This window comes from Astatotilapia calliptera, chromosome 6 (assembly GCF_964374335.1).
Source record: "Astatotilapia calliptera chromosome 6, fAstCal68.1, whole genome shotgun sequence".
In the NCBI taxonomy this organism is placed as follows: Eukaryota; Metazoa; Chordata; class Actinopteri; order Cichliformes; family Cichlidae; genus Astatotilapia; species Astatotilapia calliptera.
In genome coordinates this window covers 27,036,115-27,054,466 of record NC_137427.1, presented here as the reverse complement: position 1 = coordinate 27,054,466, position 18,352 = coordinate 27,036,115, and the positions used below count along the sequence as shown (strand labels likewise).

The window sequence follows — 18,352 nt, the reverse complement described above, 5'->3', positions numbered from 1 at the left end:
TGCGATGGGAGCCGGTCGGTGATCTTAACCTGTCTGATGTTTGCTATGGCAGCTTATAGGAGAGCAGAGGTCCAGCAGCATTTAGTCCTAAAGAGCTCCTGTGCTTTAGCGGAGGCTCCGGGCTGTCTCCCTGATTTTTCCAAGTGTCAGTGAAAAGCGTATACATTCTTTTCCAGCTTTCCCTGATGTGCTAGCATTTACTGATGGGCTTGACAAATCCAGGTGTGTATAGAAGCTCTTTCATGTCCCGTCCATGTCAACAGGTGCTCAGCAATATCAGAAAGGCCTTACATTTAGCCATAGTGCAGGTGTGCATTCTATATGAACTTCTTTGTTACACAATTCTAGTAAATTATCTTAATTTTCTTTGACTTTTTTCATAACATGCTCTAGAGATTCTGTATTTGTTGCACCCAGTTTCACAGCCCTTTTCTCTTCACTTATCCATCCTTTGTTACCCATCACCTTTGAGCCCTTTGTGGCCTCAGTCCAGCCTGCGATGGAGTGAAAAGGAAGCACTGATGTTCAATATATCAGCATAAAATTTCCATTTTATGTTCTTTGCCATTCTTAAAGGAAAACTGTAATTTACTAAAATCCTGGTGTTAAAGGCTTTATATGTCATTTACTAAGGCTTTGACTTATAGTTTCTGTTGGGGCTTGTGTTATGTATATACCTGCTACTGCCAGTAAGTGATAATTAATACCACTTTGGTATCTTATTATATGTTGGGGCACTTCTAAGGCTTTTGTCCTCATAGCTTATGCCCAAGGTAGAATTTTTAATGATTTAATGCACTGAAGTCTTTAATTCACCACCAATTAACCCCAAGACCACTGCAGCATTTCCCTAAATCTACACAAGACTCTCTCTTTTTTTTTTTTTTTTTTTTTTTTTGTCTCCCACTTCAAAAAGGCCAAGCAGGCGAAGATAGAAAAAAGGCTAACCTGTTAGCAAACAGTGAAAAGGGCAGAAAAAAGGGGGGAGTTAATCCTTATTAGGCTAAATTCAGACTAAGTGGCCCCAAAGATCCTTTCAAAGGGGACTTTCTTTCAGGGAGCACAAACTCTTGCTGGGTGACGTTTGGAGTTGAATACTTTGAGTCTTTAGGCTTCATAACCCTACACATGCTGCAAGCTGGGCCTGTTTATTTTGCTTCAGTTCTCACTTTCCAGCACAGCTTCTTAGCTGTGTTTATTTTTTTTCTGACCTTGTAGTTTGTTTTACTCCCCTCAAGGCAAATAGAACGTTATGTGTGACCAGTGATTACACATTACACTAGTTACACAGCTGTAGAACAACTGGGATTATCAGTTCGTTTTGGGCTAGCTGTTCCTGCAGCATGATGACAGGATGTCTAATATTCAACACTGACTTTCATATCACTCTTTCTTTTAGATGCTCTCTAGTTTTAATGGATAATATATTTGCTCCTTTTTAAATATACCTATTAAGTTTGAAAAAATGTGGATTCTCTTAACTTGCTTAGATGGGAAGATTGATACCACTCTGTCCTCTGTGGTAAATACGAAGAATAGAAATCAGTCAAATAATACTATTAATTTAACCCAAAGAAACATTAGTTTCGTTAAACTGACTCTTGATTACTTCAGTAGCTAAGTGTTCTATATTATTTGCATATTCAGATGCACTTTCTCTTAAATTCTGTGGAGAACATGGATAAGTTGAGGTAGAGTCATGTTTTTTGCATTTTGTTAAGGCACTTGCTTTCAAAGCCACAAAGGCTTGAGGACAACTGCTGGAGTGTGAAAGAGGAGTCATGTGGCTGCTCTTAAGGTCACATGATCGAGCGTTCCTGTGTTGAGCATTGCTTTCCTCTTAAAAGCTTTGCCTACTTTATTCCAAATGCAACCTGCAAACACCTACTCGCCAAAAACAAAGCAAAACACAGTTTTAACCTGCAGTGAGTCACGACTAAAGCTTGTGCATGTTTTCGTGAAGCCTTACACTCAAACTGTGCGGATCTGTGTGGCTCTTTCTTTTTCCATTGTGGTACTCTCGGTCCATCAGTCTCCCTTCCTCTATCTTTTTTTTTTTTTTTTTTTTTTTGCTATCACTCAATCTCAAAAGCAAAATCTGTCTTAATTGGCTCCAGAGGGCTCGGGGAGGCTTTGTGTCAATGCTGATGAGGGTCCTGATTGGTCCAGAGGCACATGCAGCCAACAGACCCTTGTTAGTGTGTCGGGGCCCTTTGCTTGCTCGTTAGTCCGATGAACTCATTTACTGATGGGGGGTGACACGGCCTCGTTTACCAGTGTGGAACAGAGAAAGGTGTGTGTGTGTTGGTCAGAGGGGGCGGGGGTTAAAGCGAACAGGGAGGGTAAAGAACCGAGTAGAGGGGAATATAACTGAACTTACAAGGTGCATACGCAGAAATACTACGAGTATGGAAAAGCCATCAAATGCCGATTTATGTTTCTCTTCATTTTCTTTCTTATTTGATGCAGCAGTGAAAAAATAAATAAAAACTCGCTGCAAGTGACTCGGTTCACTGAAACTGTGTTTATTGCAGATTGCTTGATTCTGTGGTCAGTCGAGTGGAAACAGTCACAAACAGCATGGGACTTGGAAGTCTTTTTAAGACATCTAAGGAATCTGTAGCCTCCCTTGTTTGCATGCACATTTTTTTCTTCATTTTTTATGAATTCTATTCAAGTTCTTGCAGTATTGCTTGTCCCTCGTCTGCGTTTTGATGTTGATGGATCACCTCTCTTCCTCCCGCTCATTAATTTCATCACCTTATCTCCCACACCACTTCATTTGACCAAAAGGTAATAATAAATCCCTCATCCATTATCCTTTAACTGAGGCACCCATGTGGAAATACTTAATAAGAGGCAACAAATTGAACTTCAATCACCTCTTTTTTCCCCTTTGAGGATGTATAGTAGATTAAACCGAACATGCAAATATGCTTCCGCCATTCATCAAACACTGTTTATGTGCAATTCTGAAACCTTTATTTCCTAAAACACCACAATTGATATTCAAATGATATTTTATTTGTATTTTTTCACATGTTATGACAAATAAGGATCATTGGTTGCTGGCAGTGGCTTCTCTCCTCTTCAACTCTAGGGTCTTATCAGCCCAAAAACACACACCCACTCAGCCGGCCTGACTGCAAAGGCAGCTGAGAGCCTCATCTATCTTGAACCACGTTGCTGATAGTTGCTCCTCTGCTCTCTTAACTCTTCTTTAATCCAGTACAGTTTCAATTTAACCCATTAGCATCCCTGTGTTTGGCTTTACCTCTGTTTCTAAAGATGCTCTGGTTGGTAAGAGGGGTGGATGCGAGGGGTGATGAAGAGGATTCACTGGCACAGACTGTCTGTGAGATTCAGTGGTGACAGCTTTTGTGTGTGTGTGTGTGTGTGTGTGTGTGTGTGTGTGTGTGTGTGTGTGTGTGTGGTTACACACCATAGCCACAGTCACCCGACCCCTCTTCATGTGTCCCTCTTCATTCCGCAGTCTTTTGGGCATCTGACAAAGACAAACGACAGTGCTTCAGAAATGAGCCGCAGCCCGCTGCACAAACAGGTTGAACAAGGAAGATGGAGAGAAGGCAATGCAATCAAGACCGGTTCTTTTGTTTTCTGTTTGGCTGTGTCCTCTCGCGTGACGCTGTGAAATTGATCTCGGAGTGCTCCAAACCTGTGCCCGTGGATATCGTTCCACTTGAAATGAAACCTCAAAGAAACAGCTTCTGTCAACGATCAGCTCCCGATCAATTTGCTGCTGCCGCAATAATAATATATTGTTTCATTATTAATATTATCACTTTAAAACCAGACATTCAATAGATGGTAAACCAGAGATGGTGTAATTAAATTGCGATTCAAGACTGAAATCTCTATTATTTTCCCTTGTGCTGTAACTGTAGCATTCCCGTCTCTTTAAAGCTTCCACTACTATATATTACAGATGAAGCTGATGCACCCATAACTCCAGCATGGACAATAACCTCCACACCAATGTAATTTGTCCAGATGTGGCCAGAACAGCTCGAGCATTACGACACAGATAGTTCGTCATACTCATTGTCACACACTCTGCTTTTTCATCTGCAAGGGAGAGGGCGCTGCCGATCGGGATGATGATCTTGGAGAGCAGCACGCTGTTTACAGCTGAGTTCCAGGAGATCCATCAGTCTAGTGAAATATATCTGGGTGCTTTCACTTGTGTCATATCTTTCTATCAGCTGAGAGTTGGCAGCTTCATTAGTTTATCACTGGGCATCTATGTAAAACCACTCTTTAGTTGTGAATAGTTATACTTCAAGCTTTCACTTATTAAACACCTGAAGACTGGATTCTCTTTTCCGATCTGATGGAAGAACAGAAAAAAATGTCTTTCCTTCTGTAGTGTTTCGACATGATCAGCTTATTGTCACGTTTGTAAATAGAGGAAACGATGAAAACCAGTAGATTTTGTTTGTCATCAAAATTCAAACATCTCAGCTAGCAAAAGTGATCACAACTTATGTCCCCATTTTGCTGATGAATTAGTAGCCAACAAATCTGAAAGTGCAATTGTTGACCTGGATTTAATATGAGCATGCCTCAGAGAATACTGCACGCATAGTATATCCACTGTTTTAAATGCATTAAAGATTCCGTTGAGCTTATCTTTGTGCTAATTTGATAATAAAATAAATGTTTAGGTTTTTTTCTTTGGGGATTGAACCTTGGTGCTACCCTTTTCTTTGTCTGCTCCTGCTTATTTTTAAAACCATGCCATTCCTTCTTTGGTTCGTTGTACCTGGTGCACAATAAACTTAATGTTGGTGGAAGTAATGAAATCTGTGCCCAACATCTCTAGAGCTGACTGAATACAATGGTTTGTCTTTATAATAATAATAAATATCAAAGCCAAAGTGTAAGGACAGCTCATTTTGTAAGGCTGGTTAGTTTACAAATAGGGAAAAAAGCATATTTTTTTTTCCCCAATGCCAAAAAATTATTTTTTGAATTAAATATGTTGAAGATTTAAAAAAAATTCTTTATAAAATTTATCATCAAGATGTTATTGAACTTAAGAGCTAATATTGTGTTACACTGTATTTACAACAAACAAACAAAGTCTTGGAAATGGGTTTGGCTTTAGGCTGGCTGTGACTGGTTAAATCATCTGAAGCTGCCTTGAGAGAGATGGGAGGCAGGAGGATGCGGTGCTGGCTAGCTTCTCCAGGCCACTAATCCACATTTAATTGAACTCCAGAGACTTTGAAGTGAGTCTGTGATGCAGGCAGGTCTTATTCCTCAGAGAGACAGCGAGGGAAGCGCTCCTTAGCTGAAGGCCTCAGCTGGTCCTCTTCTCTGTCCCCTTGCCTTTAATGAGCTCCTTCAGCTTAACACTAAGCCCAGCGTGCCGGCTCAAATTTGAATACCTTTGATTAATAAGATGCTGCAAAATCATATCTTAACAACATGAAGTGCTCATTTTACCTTTCTGCCTTATAACAGCGGGCACCTTTGAAACCAAAAGCAGAGGTTGAAATAAAAACCTAGTTAACAAAGCAGTGCTAAGTAGGTTAGTAGCCAACCTAAGTGCTGGATTAGTATGAGGACAAATCACAGGGGCAGGGCTAAGCATGCGGGTCTGTCAGGAGCTGTGACAGCCGTCAGAACAAGTCACTCTGACAGCCACCGCGGTCTCCATGGGGACAGATTAAGCTCAGTTCATCGAAGCATTTTTAAATGTGGAGCTTAGTAACATAATATCGTCTGACCTCCGTGTCAGTTACCTCCTAGGAAATGCAGAGACCAGTTGTAATCAGATGTTTTGCATAAAATAGCTTCTTGTCACAGCAAACTGTCGCTTAATAGATGATCTTTTAGTGAACAGAACATTTCCCTCACAGCGTCCGGCTGAATAGCGCCCATTCTCTCGCTAAAGGAATCTCTTTTTCATTGAGGCTGATCAATATAAGACATTAATCGTGCTCTTCGAGCCGTCACGCCATCACTGTGAAAAATGAACTAACCCGGCCCTCTGGTCTGTTCGCCTTCCTTCTTCCCTTCTCTTCTTCTTTTTTCCTTTTCTTTTAATTTTTAATTTTAATTTCCATTGCACGCTCTGTTTTCATTATTTAACTGGAATCCACATCTCTCTGGTTTCTCTTTCGTGTTTTCCAGATTCTAGCCTACACAGAAGGTCTTCATGGAAAATGGCTGTTCTCGGAGATTCGTGCAGTCTTTTCCAGACGCTACCTCCTGCAGAATACTGCTTTGGAAGTCTTCATGGCCAACAGGAGTAAGGCATCCCCCATAATTGTCTATGCCTAACCATTTCACCTTCTTATTGAGTACACACACACTTTTTTTTTTTTTTTTTTTTAATGAATAATTGTGGAGAAATGGCAATCAAAAGTTGTCATTATTGTGATTTCTAATCTTTAAGAAATAATCCTTGATAACTGTTTGTTGCTTTGTGCCTCTCTGCAGCGGCAGTCATGTTCAACTTCCCAGATGCAGCCACGGTAAAGAAGGTGGTTCACAGTCTTCCTCGTGTTGGCGTGGGCACGAACTTTGGCCTTCCACAGACCAGGTTAGACGTGCGCGATTGCTTTGTTGTGTTTGTTGCTGTTGCAGTACAATCTCATGGGGTTAAAAATGGTAACTGGGGAGCAGAAGAGGATTATGGAACATCTATGGTGGTGTTATGCAAATATTTTAAAATTTCAAATAGTTTTTATTCTTGTTTCTCTCAAAAATGTACACATGGGGTTGGCCACTAATCTCCCTCCCACTCCTTACCCCGCTCCCCCCAGATATAATTGGCTTCACACAAACATAGTCCAGTTCATTTATTTATTTCCACCAGAGTGAAGCAAATACTTGCTTGTAAGCCTGCAGGGCACACACCTTCCCCCAGCCCTCTCTCACATCATGCCCACTCTGTGTGCACGCATTGCTGGAGCCGATGGTGTTGGTTTTGCACAAATCTTGCACAAAATTCACAGCAAGACAGAGTTTTCAAGACGCTTTGGTGATGGTAAAAATTCAATCTGAGGGGAAAAAATGTGGATAAGATTAAAGATTTGTGATTGGCTCTTTTAATCTGAGGTGTGCCAGAGCCCGTCTGATGGGATTTTTGAGTTGTATTTTGAGAAGATGATATTTTTAATTTTTTTGTAACTTTTTGGTATTAAGCATCACAGAATTTGACATGTGGCAACATAACAGTGAGGGCTGTGTGATAAGTAGAGTGAGGAAGTGCATCCAGTAATGAGTTAGTGTGGGTGTAGGAGAGTTTGTGTGTATAACACACAGGGTTAGGGCAGGTGAATGTGTGTGCTCGGCTCATTAATCATACTAGTTTGCCGGCCACCTTGCCTCTACGACCTGAGGACGGCTGCTCAGGGCAACCCGGTGCACGTCAGCTCATACAGCCAGCACAGCACAATTTAGCTTCATGTCCAGAGTTATGCACACACACAGATGCACAAATTAAAGCAAAAGTCCAATATATGTTCATAATTTAATCTAATCCCTCTGTTTTCAACCATTTTTCCAGTTTTGCATTCCTTCTTTTCTCTCCTTTACTTCTCCATATTTATTTATAATGTCATTTAAAGCAGTTCAAAGGATGTACAGAATTGCTTGGTGACAATATAAAAAATGTGTCAAAGTACACTTGTGTTTGGGAAGTCATGTTTTCACATTCTTTTTCTTTTCTTTTCTTTGGCAAGGCCTAATGACCATAATCTCACACATTGACATTGATTAATTTCATCATTTTCTTTTGTTTTAATTGGATTGGAGGTCATTCGTTTTTGTCCTGCAGCATACATCATTCTTTGGGGCCTCCTGTGTGTGTGTACACATGCACGTAAATATGTGTATTCAACCCAATTTATTGCGCATTTGTCTTCTTAATTAGCAAGACTGTAAGTTCGGTAGATTTTTCATAAAATGACATTTGGATTGCAAAAGTCTAATAAAGCCTGGGGCTTTTTATTCTTGCAGTCTGCTGTTCTTGTGATTTGAACGGCTACAAAAGATTTTAATATCGAGCTTTCCATTTCTTTTTATAGACGCATCTCTCTGGCCACACCTAAGCAGCTGTTCAAGGCATCCAACATGACTCAGCGCTGGCAGCGCCGTGAAATATCCAACTTTGAGTACCTGATGTTTCTGAACACCATCTCTGGTGAGGACACCGCTCAGCACCTGTGTGATGTTATTGCAGGGTGTAACACAGAGGTGCTGTGCACATTTTAACAGTCTATGATGCTAACTTTTTTTTTTAACAATATTTGTCGCCCCTCTCCCCCGTGCTGTCTCCCCTCCAGGCCGTACCTATAATGACCTAAACCAGTACCCAGTCTTTCCATGGGTCATCACCAACTATGAATCAGAGGAGCTTGACCTCACTCTGCCCAGCAACTTTAGAGATCTGTCTAAGGTAAGAGCGTGGAGACGACTCCTCTCCCCTGTTTTCACTATAATGGATCTTTTTTCTTCTTAATTCCCTGAAAAAGTAGGGGGGGGCATTAACACACAGATAACTGTGTGTGCATTCTTCCTAAAGTCAATTTTGTTGCTTTGTAATTGCCATTGATCATAGTTTAGTGAACCTGCTCTTTAATCACCGGTGGCTGATTGCTAGGATTCCACACGTGCAGAGCATTTTTCCCATGTAACGACCCAAGTATTTCAGATGTCTGAGAAGAATTGATAGAATAGTGCAGTTTGAAACTTTTTATGTTACTAGCGTCATGCTATCTATGTTGATGAAGTGATTCTATATGCAGTGATTTGCACAGTTTTCATCAGCTCACAGATATATGAAATTTGAGTAACAATGTGACAAATTTCCCAAAACTGCAAGTGGTATTCATTACATCTAATCTGTATGATTAGTTGTTGACTTTTGCTAGTTCAGGCAATCTTGACCTGCTGCATTTAAAACATATGTAAGCCCCTCATCTTCTCAGTCTGCAGCTCCTAATTTGTGGCTTAGCTATCATTTTCTGGCCATAAATCAAAGTTTCCTAATTGAATTCTTTCAAGTTTGACCTTCCACAACACAGCAGGAAGTGAAGTAATACTCCCTGGTAGCTCCAGGCATCGAGTGATTGGGCTTAAAACAATGAAACCTGCCCTGAAATGCTCCCTGGCACATAAATACACACACTCGCATCGCTAAAGGATTCTCCCCCATAATTGTAGGTAGTCACGCAATTATTTACTCCCATTAACTCCCTCGCTTTTACACGTACATACTCAGATGGAAAAAGGCAAAAAAATAAAAGAGCACACCCCTTAGCTTGTCAGCTAACGTCGGTGGATGAACAGTCCAGCGGTGGGAGGACTCAGGATTAGTTTTAGAGTGGGAAGATTGAGCGAGTGTCAAGCTCCTGGTAGGAAAATGACTGAATAAATCAGCCATGGAAGCAAAAGAAAGCATGTGTTAATGGACAGGGGATCTGTTGGAGCAAATGCTTTTTAGAGGTATGCTGGAGGTCATTTGTTCAGGTGCAGACGTGGAGGTAGTCCTTTAATGAGACAAAGTGGAACATATTGGTCTTCTTTCAAAGATATCGCTCTTTGAATAAAACGATAAGTAAGTAAATTAGAGTCTGCATTGGTTCGGGTGAGATTAGACGATCTAGGAAGTCCAGTTTCCCTAATAATGTGTTTTAGCATTTCATGGAGACTCTCCAAAAACTCTTCATAATTTTCGCTCAGTCCTGTTCAAACATGACGGTATACATGTTATACCGTCATGTTATATGTTACTAATACACAGATGGATCCATGGGTGGAAATTAGGGTTCACTGTGTTGGCTGGGTACAGAAAGGAAGAGCCAGTGACCTTCTGGCTCTACTTTTTGAGCCACCATCAACTTGACTTGCTGGCATTTTGCATGTTATGTTCAAAAGGACAATGCAGATTTAGTTTAGTTTTGCAAGAAAATTCTGTAATGGCAGCAATTTTAAATTTATTTATTTATTTAGGGGACAGCAAGCCTAGTATTGCTGTTTCTTTATGCAAGCATTCATTAAAGTCCATCAACTGCCATCAACCATTGGAAATGAAAGGAAGAACAAATATCTGCAGAATATAATCCAGATGCTACGCTATTGTCCTGCACAAATACCACAGTTATGAAACACAAGTGAACCATCTCCTCACACTTTCATTCCTTCACACTTCCCTGTCACATAGATTCAAACATCTTGTCCCTTAGGTTCTCTCCAGTCCTGCTTTCACTTTCAATCTGCTCCTCTGTGTCTCCGTCCTCGGCTTTTATCCCTCCCAGTGTAGTTTTTATCCACTGTAAGCAGCTGCATAATTCTTATGTTTATCCTGCTTGATGTTGCCCAACAGGGTAAAATGTGACAGTTGTATTTGCCCCACCAATACACACACAGGCACAAAAACCACGCAGCCTTCCCGCGTGGTTTCTTAGCTCATTTCTGCTTCCTTCTCTTCTCCTTTGCACTGCCATGGAGTTTGGACAGCTCAGCCTCTGTGCTCAGTCAAGCCTCGCCACCCCGGGGACTTGAATGAATGGGAGAGTTGGGTAAAAGGAGGAGAAACAGAAAGACGATCAGAAAGCAAAAGAAAGAGGAGGAGAGAGTGTGAGAAAGGGAGAACAACATTATTTCCCATCCCTTTAACCCTTTTTCTTTTTAAAGAACAGAATGGAAGCAGAGAGAGCAAGAAGGAGGGGAGGGAGCAGAGCCAATCTTTATTACATCTGTTTTATTCATGTTGTTGACACGCGTGTGATATTAATGTATGACTACTGGACCGTGCCAGACTGCGGTGTCTGGAAAAGGGCAAAGCAGCTCTGTGCAGCCCTTCAAATCAAACCCCCACCACACGATGTTGCACCTACAATCATTTGTGCTCCCCGTTTCTTTTCTTTGCAACCTAATATTTGGTGACCTTCAGCTAGTTCTGCACTGTGTGTGTGTGTGTGTGTGTGTGTGTGTGTGTGTGTGTGTGTGTGTGTGTGTGTGTGTGTGCACCATTCAAAACTGTGCTTACTTTCCCATTTTCCCCTCTTTTGTTTGCGCTCTATTGTTTTTCTTTCTTGTCTCCTTCTGTTTTCCTCTCGTGCTCTCTTTCTTCCTCACCCTTCAAATCTCTCTTGTCCCCCTCTAATGTCACGTTGGTGGTTGTCTCTTGTAGAAACAGGTCATCTGCGAAGCCTCCAGTGACATTGAGAAGCCAAATTGCTATGAACGTGTGTGTGTGTGTGTGTGTGTGTGTTTGTCACACACTGTCATCATTCCCAGCACAACAGAGGCCACACAGAATTTATGTTCCTTGCTACCAGAGCCATTCTGACCCCAGGGACTTTCTTATCATAAACTCTAACCTCAACCTGACATCAAACGCCGACCCCCGAGATAACATTGTAGTCACGATAAGCTCTCGCTTGATCTGACTGCAAGTGTTTTAACACCTCTTTTTTATTCCTCCACCCCTTTTTGCACCCCAGCTCTGCATACTGTCGCACATCTCCCCACAAAAATCCACTTGTTCTTCATAAAGATGCTTTATATAACAAAACCAAACCTAAATTTGACATTTTAACAGATAAAATTAATCTTTGGGGCGATTTTTACAAAAGAAAATTGTTATTTGATCTGTTTGAACTTCTTGAGTGTTCGTACAAGGTGTCCTTACAGCAAAGGCACGCCTTCATCTATTCATAAAAGGCAAAAATATGTAAATAAATAAATCCACTCTTACTGTGCTTTTAATGAAACAAATAATTCAAACAATTGTTAATCTAATATGTACTCTGCATTTACATAGCAAGAAAATAGGACTTACTGAGCATCTTGTGTACCTTTGTGCTATAACGTGCTGCTCACAGACACATGAGCTAATGGTGTATTGATCTCATCGTACTCGCCCCATATGTTTATCCCCCCAGGCCCTCCACACCATTTTCACTGTTTAAATAGGACATTATACATAAACACTCTCTTCAAAAGGCTCTTGTGATTTATGACTCAAAGCCCTACTGATGCTCAAATCGTCGGTGAGCCATTATACTTCATCACCGGTGACCCATTAGTGTTTTAAAAGCAACGTAGCACTAGGTAATGTTCTTATAATAGTTTCTCAGGAAGGTGCTTATTGTTCCTTGAGGGAGTGTTTTTCGCTTGGTATGCCTACATATAAAAAATTACTTTTTAAATATTTGAGTTCCCAAACCTCTGATTATTTGGGTAAGGAGGAGAGTTTAGGCAGGATAACATACATAATATATATATATATATATATATATATATTTTTTTTTTTTTTTTTTTTTTTAAATGCATCTCACCATAGCAGTTTTAAAATGTCACTGTTACACCATCTGCAGCTGCCTTCTTGATTTAGAACAGATTAAGACTAATTCAGCATTATTTTCCCCATCTTTACTGAAAACTCTGGCTCAGTTTTCTTCTGTAGTGTACCCTTTAGTTAAAAGTATGTGATCGGTTCATTTGTCTGAGAGCTCATCAGAGTGCTATTCTTTGCCACGACGTATTGGGTCAATCTGTGATGGGGCAGCAGCAGGCGCTCCATCAGCGCACCGCCGGCCGCTCTGCTCTGATGTACGGCACCGTCGCTGCCGCTTTGTTGTAGCTACTGTAAGCTGAGAGCGCTAGCCCCACAGTAATTTACAGCAGTAAACAATGTCGGGCTCGAGCAAACCAACAGCCCCCACGTGCCCTCACACACAATTCTCCCTCTCTCCCTGTCACTGTGGCACTTTCAGTCTTTTCTTTTTTTTTTTTATATGCCTCCTCTCCCTTTTCTTTTTTTAATGAGCCGACTGTTATTAGGGCTATAAATCAGGCCAATGGGTGTGATGTATAATTCACTGTGTGTACTCACCCACCCCAGTGGCCCTGAGGAAGCCCACAGTGTATCACTGTCAACATAGATCTGCACAGTGTTGTGGCACAAGGCAATTCGCTGTGTAAATGCACATACGCACAGGAGCACTATTTACAAAATAACCAAAAAAATGCATGCATTGAACAAAAAAAAAAAAGCAGCAATAACTGCAGGACCGTGTGCATCACTCCCAGTACACACACACACAGGTACACAAGCATGCACCATTACACCCACATAAAACAGTAGCCATTGCACAGATCAATATCATAGACCTGCCCTGTATGTGTCTTGCTGTGACATGCACCCTATGATATGAAAGAGATCCAATTGATCCACACCCTACTAGGCCCCCATTCTCAAAAGGGCATCATTCCATTACCATTGATCTGCTGTGTGTGTGTGTGTGTGTGTGTGTGTGTGTGTGGGGGGGGGGAGCAAGATGATGGAGCGGTTCGAGGGAATGAGGCACAGCCTGCAGAAGACCAATAAAAATTGAACCAGCCTGAAAGTGATTTCTATAAATGAGTATTTAAATAATAGGCGAGCTGCACAGGGTTATTGGCTTTTTTTTTTTTTTTTAAGAGCAATGGAAAATTAATGCAATTTAACCATTTTTTTCCTGGACTATAAATAGGGCTGGTGACCAGTGTATTAGTTACAGATTAATAAAAGTAAAAATTAAAGGAACCCACAGCCTTGCTATTGATATTCTGAGTAGGCACTCTTTCATTGGAGCACATTAGTTTTCTCTGACAGACTACAGCTGCAGGGGCTCGGTTTCACAGCCTCTAAAAAGCACTCTGTGGGAAAGGATTGATCTGTCTGAAGGAAAACATCATCTAATATTCATTTGAGATAGCACAATGGTTATTAGCTTCATTCGCCTTGCAACTATTATGCAGCAGTGAGTGGTCCCTGTATTCACAGTAAAATTCAGTACTGCCTCCCTGCTTTTGGTTTGTGTTTTTTTTACTTTCACGCATCTATCGTGTCCTAATATCTGTTTTGTCGTATTTATTTATTTTTCAGTTTAGCTGTTTAACATGTTTGACCTATTTTTTGTTTGTTTATATTTATAGCCCATCGGTGCTCTTAACCCCAAGAGGGCAGCGTTCTTTTCAGAACGATATGAGACCTGGGAGGATGATCAGGTGCCGAAGTTCCATTATGGCACCCACTACTCCACCTCGAGCTTCACCCTGATGTGGCTGCTACGTATTGTAAGTGCAGTGCACGTTTGGAGTGTTTAGGAGCATTCGTGACTTTTAATATAAATTCTGGAAAATAATGAAATAATTATGCTTGTGCAAGAATTTCACCTTGCTCTTTAAAAGTGTAGTTAAGCGCAGTATTTAAATTGGATTCTTCTTTTTAATGAACAGTACATTCATGATGTAGAGGTCATGAATGTATTCTTAATTAGACCTAGGATTTTATCAAATTAAGAGTATATGCATGCTAAATATTGCATAGCATGCATGCATGGGGTGATAATAAATGAAAAGCAAAAGCAGTGCACCTAAAGGTCTGACCTTCACCTTGATGCAAATTCTCAAGGTTTTTCTTTTTAATAACAGGTACTGAAATGTGATTTTGTTTGTTTTTGAAGCACATTAGTGGTGTATATTTTGCACTAGAGTGCTCTCTTGTAGTACCTTTGTTGAATGGATGCCATCAATCTTTCCATACTACACTCTGGGGAGAGGGAGGTTACTAAGTTTCTCCAACGTGCAGTTTTCTGCTGTTATTGTCCCAGTAGCTCACTGTCTCTGTAACTCCCAGTAGAGTTACCTCATTGATCTCTGCACATCATTAGCCAGCTTACTCTAAAGCCACTTTACCAGAAGCACTCATTTATAACTCTCGCTTAAAGATCAAACTTAACCTTAAATATGAAATGAAAATGGGTTTGTGTAGTAACTGTGTATTTTGTAAGATTTTACACTGATGTATAAACTACAAGATCAATTTGCTCACTGTCCCACCGTTTAAAAAGATTAAATAAATGAGGCTTGCGTCATTTCAGGCTGGACTTAATTAGCTATTTACAGTATTAGTTTATAGCTGTGGTACAGCACAGTGTGCCCGTGCATCAGAGAGATGGCTATTGATCTGCCCTAACAAGATTATACGTGATTAGAAATGCATCAGCAGCACATGTGCATTGATTTTAGTAGCACACTGGGAATATTGTTGTTTTACTTGTTCATTTTTGGCTTTAAGTTTGTTACAGGGTGTGCAGAAAGGGTCAATTCTAGGTCAAATATATTGACAGAGTGTATTCAAACTGTAGACATGTTGACAACCATGTTTTCATTGCAGAAAAAGCAATTGGGTGGTTTCAGTTATAGGAGTAGACTCCCCAGTTTATATTCTTAACCATAACCTTTATAATTTCCAGGAACCCTTCACCACGTTCTTCCTTAACTTCCAAGGAGGAAAGTTTGACCATGCTGACCGCACCTTCTCCTCAGTATCCAGGGCTTGGAGGAACTGCCAGAGAGACACATCTGATGTTAAGGTACCATTCATACTTATGCATGCTCACAATGGATCTGGGGACAAAAATAATAGAAGTTGGACGATAAAGTCCCGAGCGCTGCAGGAGAATAAATCCAAGTCCAACACACATAAAAAAGAGAGGGTTTCAAAAGAGTAATGTCCAGTCACTACCAATCATTGTCCCTACACAATGATAGCTTCCTGCTCTTCTGATCAAAGCGTTGGTTTAATCCTCATCTGTCCCAGCCGTCTGTCTCAGATTCAGTCAGCTATAACATGGACTTGAATCCCTGCCCACTGGGCCCCCAAACTCTGCTGCGCCGACGGATCTACCCTGAAACGGCACAGGTCATTCTCATACCGAGCGCCTTCGAACCCCCAGCGCACACTTTAACTGCTCTCCTAAAACATTTACAACTACACTCAGACATTCTCTGTCAAAGCTGAGTTTTGCTTGCTCTCCCGGCACTGGGTCACTGGATGGGGGAACAGCAGTGGTGTTGGGGGTTTTGACGCTTGATTGCGTTTACCCCCCTCCCGCATCCCTCTGATAAAACATGTGGATTGTGTTACTGTGTAGCTGGCCAATGCTTGATTGCAAAAGCCCAACAACAGCCTTAGTTTGCTCTCTTAGTCTCAACCTGTCAATGTGGATCAAACTGTGAGAGCTCAACTTCAGATCAAAACAAAGAGGAAATCTGGACGTCGTCAGTTTGTTTCCATGTTCAGCTTGAATTTTTAGCATATTTTGAATGAAAATCTGTCGACTTTATCCAGTTGGATGCACACATTCATGCTCCTTTTTCTGTTTTTGCTCAAAATATGAATGTGTGCAACCAACTGGATGCAGTCCAGTCGCATCCATATTGCTTAATTCCTCTTTTAAGCAGTAGAGGAATTAGGAGTGAGATGTATCAATTCAGTAGGGTAAGTACACCATTTAGCTTTAGTATTGGGACCATTGATGGCAACCCTCTGTCTCTGCCAGAGGGCAAAAAGCCCCTGTGTTTTCATACGCCACTGTTAAAGAAGGGGTGATAATGGGCTACAACACCTAGATTCAATGTGTCTCTAGCCTGGGTGACGCTAGAATGACCTGCCACCCCCAATCCCCTGACCCCTAGCCTCAGCCCACAGGCATCAGAAGGGGGAGACACAAGAGAAGAGGGGTTAGAAGTAGCAACAGTGGAAGTGTAGCTGGAGAGCCCAGAGGCCAAAGCCCCTTCCAGTGACCCATGACAGGACAGGATTGGGGATCAGAGGGGCTGGCCTCTGACCAGGCTGGAGCAAAAGGGCCACTGCACATAATGGTCCATGTAAGGCAGGCTTGAGTGTTGGGGAGCGAAGCCCTCAAGGTTTCGTTGGGGTATGTGCATGCGTGCGTGCACGGGTGCCGCTCTCTCCTGCTCAAATTTACAGCAGGCTGTAGCCGGTGAACCCGGGTGAGCAGGAGGCCTCGTTAAGAAGGTGACCTTTAGTTTTAGGTCAGCTTTTGTGGAGTGAAGAGATTTCAGAAGTGAGGAAGTGCCGTGTTGTTTTAAAGCTGTGTGTTTGCTTGCTCATTTGATTGGATCTTTTCACCCCATTAATGAGAGGGGGAGATATTGTGCAGCTAATTTGATAAGAGGAATGTTATTATTTGCTTGTATTTGTAAAGATCATGTTACATATGCTAAGAATTGAATCTTTTCAAAATGCTTCTTGACTTCCGAGTTTAGTTTTTTGGTTTTTTTTGCTTTGAGTGTTAGCTGTCAGCCAATCCCCACTTAGTTTTGAAGGTAGGCCATTCATTTCTAATGCTAGGTTATTAACATGTTTGTCACCAAATTCCCTTAGAAATGCCCATAATTGATTCTTTATAGTGTTTTCTGTATATGCAGGTGAATGTAGTTATAGATAGTTATAGTTCATATAATTATGTATTTTGTTACACAAAACCTGTCAAGTCTTCATAGAGCACATGGACTGTATATTAAAAATTTGAATTAGGACCAAGTCATCACCCACTGGTTTGTGAAGTCCTGTCTTATTGGCTTGAGATCAGAATTTGCCCATCATCACACTCATCTTACAGCATCTTTTTGGACTCTAATGAGGACTGTAATATGGAAATGATCATCCTGTTTTATTCACTAAGAATATAAATTAGTGATTGAAAGTATAAATGCATGTGTCAACTGTTTACTGCTTTCCCCAGTCAAATAGGATGAAGGGTAATTTTTCCATAGATGCTTTATAATCTGACTTTTTTTGCAACTGCCCCCTGCTGACCATAAGACAGAATGCACTTTAAGGCACTTTGCTTTCCCTTCATTTTTTTCAGTCTATTGGGGAAAAATGCAAAATACCATATATTTCACGCTCCACTTTCCTTTCCTTATTTGCATGACACAGCCAAGAACTGAACCTTCCCGTGTCCTGATTGTGTCGAAGTTTGTGAGACGTACCCACAACAATAACACAACAGCTAAAGCCTGGGAAGCGTTGTTGATTTATCTACATGTTTTTAAGCTCAAACACAATCTTAATGTTTATACTCACTGTGGCAAGTTCTGCTTTGTTTAGAATGACAAATGGCTAAACATATAGGGTTACATCTCCTGTCATACTTGCATTTCTCTTCACTCTCGTGCAGATTGAAAACATGCTGTGTTGTTTGTGACAGCCAAATAAAATCATCATAGTAAGACGAGAATTTAGCTGACTTTTCTTTGTTGTTGTGGAAGAGAGGGGAAAATCAGAAGTGAACCTTTTTTTTTTTCTTTTCTTAGACACAAAGAATATGATCATTGCATCAGAATAGGGAGAAACCACAGCCGAGTGCACTCAGAGGCTTTTTACAACAGACCAGCGTCATGTAATTTCCACAAATAATTCTGCCATTCAGAAAACAATACAGCAATTCTATCTATATACAAAAGCAGTGCTGCTTCGTTGTGTTTATTTTCCCTGCTCTTGTTCTTCTTA

The 18,352-nt window shown here is 41.0% G+C and overlaps 1 protein-coding gene across 7 annotated transcripts in view; it reads left to right on the top strand.

Annotated features, from left to right (window-relative positions):
* The window catches only part of lrba (LPS-responsive vesicle trafficking, beach and anchor containing), a 176,532-nt gene that overhangs the window by 120,564 nt on the left and 37,616 nt on the right, over positions 1-18,352 (top strand). For all 7 annotated transcript variants that reach the window (XM_026171363.2, XM_026171361.2, XM_026171365.2 and 4 more), the window contains 6 exons: positions 6,160-6,277; positions 6,469-6,571; positions 8,061-8,176; positions 8,319-8,431; positions 13,963-14,103; positions 15,285-15,404. In XM_026171363.2, the coding sequence (XP_026027148.2) occupies positions 6,160-6,277; positions 6,469-6,571; positions 8,061-8,176; positions 8,319-8,431; positions 13,963-14,103; positions 15,285-15,404 (711 nt within the window). The remainder of the gene's footprint in view (positions 1-6,159; positions 6,278-6,468; positions 6,572-8,060; positions 8,177-8,318; positions 8,432-13,962; positions 14,104-15,284; positions 15,405-18,352) is intronic.